At 27.5% G+C, this 7,380-nt stretch overlaps 2 protein-coding genes across 6 annotated transcripts; one reads left to right on the forward strand and one right to left on the reverse strand.

Annotated features, from left to right (window-relative positions):
- Positions 1-515: 515 nt before the first annotated feature.
- Positions 516-4,918, reverse strand: LOC101237261 (uncharacterized). 5 transcript variants are annotated; one of them, XM_065807968.1, is made up of 7 exons: positions 4,821-4,918; positions 3,649-3,759; positions 3,232-3,447; positions 1,618-3,003; positions 1,244-1,493; positions 956-989; positions 516-837 (listed from the first exon to the last, which is right to left on the reverse strand). In XM_065807968.1, the coding sequence occupies exons 2-4, from the start codon at positions 3,699-3,701 to the stop codon at positions 1,623-1,625; spliced, it is 1,650 nt and encodes a 549-aa protein (XP_065664040.1). In that variant the 5' UTR covers positions 3,702-3,759; positions 4,821-4,918; the 3' UTR covers positions 516-837; positions 956-989; positions 1,244-1,493; positions 1,618-1,622. The 5 variants fall into 5 exon arrangements, with proteins under 5 accessions (XP_065664040.1, XP_065664039.1, XP_065664037.1 ...); XM_065807967.1 differs by having other exon boundaries at positions 516-834; positions 1,415-1,493; positions 3,232-3,460; positions 4,821-4,912; XM_065807965.1 differs by having other exon boundaries at positions 1,415-1,493; positions 3,232-3,460; positions 4,821-4,912.
- A 252-nt stretch (positions 4,919-5,170) lies between these two features.
- Positions 5,171-6,322, forward strand: LOC136086328 (uncharacterized). The gene is made up of 2 exons (XM_065808622.1): positions 5,171-5,629; positions 5,717-6,322. Exons 1-2 carry the CDS (start codon positions 5,171-5,173, stop codon positions 6,320-6,322), a joined length of 1,065 nt encoding a protein of 354 aa, XP_065664694.1.
- Positions 6,323-7,380: the final 1,058 nt, after the last annotated feature.

Below are 7,380 nucleotides of genomic sequence, written 5' to 3' on the forward strand. Positions count from 1 at the left end.
CTGGTGTAGTTGCTCCACTGTGTCCACGCAACCGGTCTGAAGGAATAGATCAAATTACTTGTTTTACGTACTTATGATCAAATTACTATTTTATAAATAATATAAAATACCTATGTCAATAAGTGATACATAAATTACACGGCGCTTGTATTCGAAAGTCCGAAAAAAAACCTCAAGGGACAGGCGATGACTGTTTATTTGCCTAATGACAACAACTTCAAACGCAACATTTACTTTACATTCTAACAACGATTATAATATGTAACTAAATATGTAAAAAAGAAATTTTAATATAAGATTTCATTTTTAAATCTGTCGGGATTAGACAGAACAATCTATTTTACAGGCTGAAGAGATTTTACTTGACTCTTTAGAACGAAATTTCGCGTTATATTACAATTAATCTGTGCAAATATGAATAAAGGAATCACGGAATTCAATTAATTAATCATTTTGAAATTATTGCACAGTTTACAGACTAGTCAATAAATATTAACAAAAATACTACATATTGATTTCTAATCATATTTAAAAATTCTATATTTTGCTTAAAATTTTCCACAGAGTAATATCTTTTCCGCATATTTTAAATATATGTGGAATAAATGTTATAAATAAAAAATATTTTTCACAGTATAATAATGAAATGATCAAAATTACTAATTATAACAATTTGAACTATAACATTGTAACAATATTTATAAAGTTTTTAGCAAATGGTATGAGGATTAACGACTTGGCTTTGTCTTGGCTTTTAGAAAATGCTTAACATTAAAGACTTTTTAACTTCATTCACGAAGGTGCTCTCCAAAACCAGTGACAACAGCAGAAACTCTACTAAAGAAAATGCAACCAATTTATGCTGAAAACATTAATTATACATTAATGTCTTATGTATTATGTTAATGTGAAAAATTAAAAATGTGACCAAATAAATAATAAAGAAGAAACTTACTTTGTGAGATTGTTTTTGTGACCTAAGAACAACCCTAAAGATTAAAAATGACAACATTAAAAATATGTTTTAGTTTAAAACATGTTTCTTGGCTTTTAGTAAATGATTAGAAGTAGTGAGTTTCAGTAAAGAAACTATCTAATAATCATTTGTAACAATAGACACCAACGAGAAGGTAAGCCAAGTTGTCTATCAACACAAAACATCACAACAATAACACACATACAAATAACACAAAACAAAATTATAACAATAATACAAAACAAAATTATACACATAATGACTTACGAGTGAGTCAACACCGCGCCAGAGGTCGACACAGAACACAAACACACATAATGACTAACGAGTGAGCCAACACCGCGCCAGAGGTCGACACAAAACACAAATATACACATAACCACTTACCGGTTAGTCAACACCTCATCAGAGGTCCAATTAGAATCCAAATATACTTACAAGTGAGCCAACACTGTGCTAGAGCTCCAACCAGAACACATATTATGACTAACAGGTTAAGTAACAACATGGTAGGGGTCTAAACAAAATAAAAATATACATATGGCTGACGAGTAAGCCAACACTGTGTTAATATTAACTTAAGACAAAATCAATTGTTTTTAAACATATATTAAAACAATCAATACATAAAATATATGCACCTGTTCTATTTCTTCTTTCGACACTCTTTACAATACCAGGCTTTTTTTTTAGGTAGTTTTTTGAGGCCTATACATGATGGATGGAACCAATTGTCGCAATCATCACAAGCTACCATATCATCTGACAAACAATATGGTCTTTTACAAATACAATATAATGTTTGTTTTTTAGGGGATGAACATTTTTTATTAGGTTTTTTCAATTTAGTTGTTTCAATTCTTTGTGTTAAAAGCTCTGGTAAGATTTCCTGTTCCCAAAACATGGTAACTTTTTTAAGAACTTCATCAATAAAATCAACCTCTGGTTTAATTCGAATCACTAAAAACTCTGTTGGAGTCCAAATCATAAAATCACAATATTGACTTAGAGTTACTCTGATTTCTAATTGAACTTGAAAATAATATTTATGGTCTTTTTTTAAGAAATATAGGTTATTATCTTCAAATACATAAAAGGAACCAGATTTAATTTCTGTTAAAAGTGACTTTTCTCTCAAAGAGTAGGGACACTTTATTTCAAGCACTCCAGAGCCACAACAATCACATGTCACTATCCCATCAGGAGATGCTCCTATCCATGGCATATTGGAATCAATGCAAAAACCAACATCTTTAACCTGAAATACCTCATGCAAAGAAATATCTGTCAAGCTAATCTGCTGGTTGCCAATGACTCCATCCAAGTTTACAGATTGGTATAAAAGGAAAGCCAATTTTTCATTCTCTTTACCCCATTTAATTGGAGGAGCATGAAGATTGATTGACGAGGGATTGCAAATATTTTTTATAAGTGATGATGAAGTTGTATCATTTATAGCATGTTTGTAGATTTCACTTAGTAAAGATCCAGTTAATCTACCAGCTCTTTGCTGACACCATGCTTCACACTGTGCTTGGTTTCTTGTTGCCTCCTCAATATAAAAAATTTGATCTGCAGAAAGAGTTAGTGATTGCTTTTTCTCAGTACATATCTTATTTAACTCTTCAGCAGTAAGATCAATGTATTTTGGAGAGTAAAATTCTCTTAAGCTTGAAGGCAACTGCTTTGGTACAAAAACCTTATGTTCAATAAATGGTCCATCATATTGAGGAAATAGATGCAAAACTACAGGTCTAGTTTTAATTGTTGACAAACTCTTAATGAAATCCATTTCGTCATTATGTGTCACTTCAACATCATAACATTTTCTTGATAAATTCAATTTCTCTTTTGCTTTACTGCTGTACAAATTTATTTTAGAAACTGGAGATGGGTTTATGTTTTTTGTGAAGTTTTGATTCCATTTGCATGGAAGATCAGTTGATACATTATGAGTCATTCCAATCCTGTTTGCTGTTTCAATCTTGAAAAGAACTGCAGCTACATGGGAACATGTTTCACCAAGCCTGAATAAAGAAAGAATTTTAGACTTTTTAAGACCTAATTAGCTATGTTAAAAATACTGTACTGTATGCTAAGAGTGTAAGAAAAATATAAGGACTGTTTATGTTACAATTAATCTTATTTCTTGAAAAAATATATATTATTTTAAAAATGTGAGATGTTGATTAAGAAAACATTGATTAAATAACTTTCGAAAGATATTAGTAAGTTTTAGGATTCTAAAAACTTACCCAGCCATACAATCACAATGTCCTGCCAATACTTTCCCCAAATTTTCAATAGCAACCCATGGTTGATGAGGTGTTTCAGTTGTCCTGAATGATGGTCTGACTTCGCTATGGAGAATGTAAGCTCCACCAGAGAGTTTCTGATGTTTTATAGTTTGAACCCATCCATCAATAAAAAATTTGTAAGCATCTAATGATTTAAAGTTTTCCATGGCTTCACTAGAATATATCCCTATAATTATTATTATAGTAACTTAAATGTTTAAATGATTAAATGCTTATTAATTGCCTGAATCACACATTATCTAGTACTATGTTAATAATAATATTCTCATTATCAAATTGTACTGTGTAATAAACTAAATAATACTGTTTAATAAATTGCTCTTTATCTGTCTTGGTTAATAATAAATTACTTACTAGGACTTTTTATTAGAAATTGATAAACATGATGATAGGCAAGAGCAGGCCATTCAGTTGGATCATCTTTCCACTCATCTGATGCAAATTTATAAAGGCACTTTTTTAGACCTAAAATGTAGTTTTTAAATCCAAACTTAACTAACAAGTAATCACTCAACTAATATATAATATATATATATAATATATACATATAATATATATATATAATATATATATATATATATATAAATATATATATATATATAATATATATATATTATATATATACATATATAATATATATATATATAAAATATATATATACATATATAAAATATATATATACATATATATATATATATATTTATATAATATATATTTATAATATATATATATATATATATATATATATATATATATATATATATATATATATATATATATATATATATATATATATATATATATATATATATATATATATGTATATATATATATATATATATATATCATATATATATATAATATATATATATATATATATATATATATATATATATATATATATATATAATATATATTTATATATATATATATTATATAATATATATATATATAATATATATATAATATATATCTATATATAATATATATAAATATAATATATAAATATATATATATATATATATATATATATATATATATATATATATATATATATAAAACTATTGATATTACTAATAGGATTAGTACAAATACTATTATTATGATAGTAATAGTAATAGTGTGTTAGAGATATAACTGATACATTATTAGCAAACTAATACTATTCTTGTGTTTAATCACACTATACTTTTTATTTATTTAATCGCTACTAGTACTATTAGTCATAGTATTAAATACTATTACTAATAGTATTAGTAATATACTATTAATAGTATTAGCGTGATTAAATAAATAAATAGTATAATTAAACACAAGATTAACTACTAAACTTTATTAGACGAAATTTTATATCAGGTTTCATATTTAACACGCTAATACTATTAATGTGTTTAAGTAAACACACTAATACTGTATTAGTGTGTTTACTTAATTAAGTAAACACACTAACAGTATTAGCCTGTTTAATATGTAACCTAATATATAATTTCTTTTAATAAATTTTATTAGTTGTATAGAAAGCTTACCTATTAAATCTAACTTATTTTGGTAACGTTCAGCAGCCTCTTTTGATAGTTTTTCTTGATAATCATAAGACATTTTCAAAGCGCTTAAGTAGCGTTGTGTTTGTTTGCCCCCATACCATAATGGTAGATATTTTTATTTTTTTATTACGCAATGATCACGTGGTTTTTTCGCCCCAAGGATACGGTATCATACTATTTATTTCTTTTTTCACGTAATATTTCGGCTTATATAGTGAGAGCCATTATGAAACTGATGAAACCGTTAAAAATACCGTTTAAAAATTATAATAAACGTAACCAAATGATGTCATTGCAACGTCAGATATTCAACATTTTTAATTTTACAAAAAATGGTTTCCAATGGTGAGTCATCACCATTGGAAAACCATGGATCACCATTGTTTTTATGGGAAGACAAAATATATATTTTAAAAAACTCTGGTCCAATAGGTCTATCCATAATGGTTGTCTTGTCTGAAGCATATTTACAACATATTGAATCTAATGCTATTCAACAGGCTTTAAATCTCAATATTGCACCAAAGTCTTATAAACGTTATGTTGATGATAGCCATGCTCGATTTAATAATATTGATGACGCAAATTCTTTTTTAACACTTTTAAATTCACCAGATAAATCAATCCAATATACATGCGAATACGAAAATGCTCAACAACAATTAAATTTTTTAGATATTTGTATTTCAACCAATCACTCCCTTCACAAATATGAGTTTTCCATACACCGTAAAGATGCAGTTACATACGTACTTATAAAACCAAAATCATGTATTTCACCGAATATCGCAGTTAGTATTTTTAAAGGTTTTTTAGCTTGAGCATACAAAATTTGTTCAGAACATAATATTCAAGATGAAATTAATTTTCTTATTAAGGTTTTTACTGAAAATGGACATTCATATAAACAGTATTCAGATATTGCTAAAAATTATACATACAACACAAATAAATCTAGTTCTCAAAAAATTGATACCAAAAATCTTGTTATTTTACCATGGATCCCAAAATTAAGCCTTGTTCTAAGAAGAGAGTTTCGTAAAGTAGGTGTTAAAACAGTCTTCCGTTTTGGTAATCCCTTGATAAATATACTCTGCCGAAATAAGTCTAAACTGCCTCCGAACAGTCATCCAGGAGTGTACCAACTTAATTGCACATGTGGTTCATGTTATATTGGTGAAACAAGAAAAAAGATTTCCACACGAATTCAAGAACATAAAAATAATGTTACAAAAGCCAACTGGGAAACATCTGGAATAGTAGAACATTCACAACATTGTAATGGTAAAATAAACTGGGAGAACCCTAAAACGCTTTCTGTTATTTCAAACAACTACACAAGAAAAATTCGTGAGGCCATTGAAATACAACGTGTACAATGTTCAAAACCTAAAGAAAACGTTTTAAATCGTGACAATGGCAATTTGGTGATGACTCACCATTGGAAACCATTTTTTGTAAAATTAAAAATGTTGAATATCTGATGTTGTAATGACATCATTTGGTTACGTTTATTATAATTTTTAAACGGTTTTTTTAACGGTTTTATCAGTTTGATAATGGCTCTCACTATATGAGCCGAAATATTACGTGAAAAAAGAAATAAATAGTATGATACCGTATATGATGTTTTAATGCTTATAAGGTATATATATATATATATATATATATATATATATATATATATATATATATATATATATATATATATATATATATATATATATATATATATATATATATATATATATATATATATATATATATTTATTTATTTATTTATATATTAAACACAGATTTATAGCAGCAATCTGTAGAAACACTGATCAGGGAACTGTGAGGGCTTGGTATAATATTAGAAAAAACTATTTTGACCTAAAAAAAAAAATCAAATGTTTCACTTACCTTCACTCCTTGATTTGAATCTGACTAGTTTGTATTAGTTTCACTTTGTTCTCCTTTGAGGTTTGGAGCCACACTAGAATTTTACAAAAAACTTTTTATCTTACCTCCTCTTCAGACTCACACTGTCATCACACTTCTTACTACTACCTTAAAGCGGAGTGAGATCCCTTTCGTGATTTTCTTCACGATGGTTCTTCGACTGATGTGTTTGAATTGCGCTTTCTACATAATCTCCTGGATTCAAGCAGGCATGGAACTGTTTATTGCTTCTTGCTGGTTTCAGTTCCAGCCTCACTCTACCCCATGGTTTTCTTGTGCAGCTGCTATTTGTAATTGTAATAATTACTTTCATCTTTTTCACCTCTTGAAAACAAATGTCACCTTATCCTTGCAAAAAACCAATGCAAAAAGGTGCTGTTTGATTTTTTGCAGCATTATTCCTGGATAACTAAAACAAGTTTTAGTTATCCAGCAATAATGCAGCATAAAATCAAACAGCACCTTTTTGCATTGGTTTTTTGCAAGGATAAGGTGTAAATAGGTGTAAGGTAAAATACAAGTTTGTATTTTATCTCTAGCGGTAAAAATCTCTAGTAAAAAGGTGTAAGATAAAATACAAGTTTGTATTTTATCTCAA

The sequence above is a fragment of the Hydra vulgaris genome, chromosome 10, assembly GCF_038396675.1.
Source record: "Hydra vulgaris chromosome 10, alternate assembly HydraT2T_AEP".
Lineage (NCBI taxonomy): Eukaryota > Metazoa > Cnidaria > Hydrozoa > Anthoathecata > Hydridae > Hydra > Hydra vulgaris.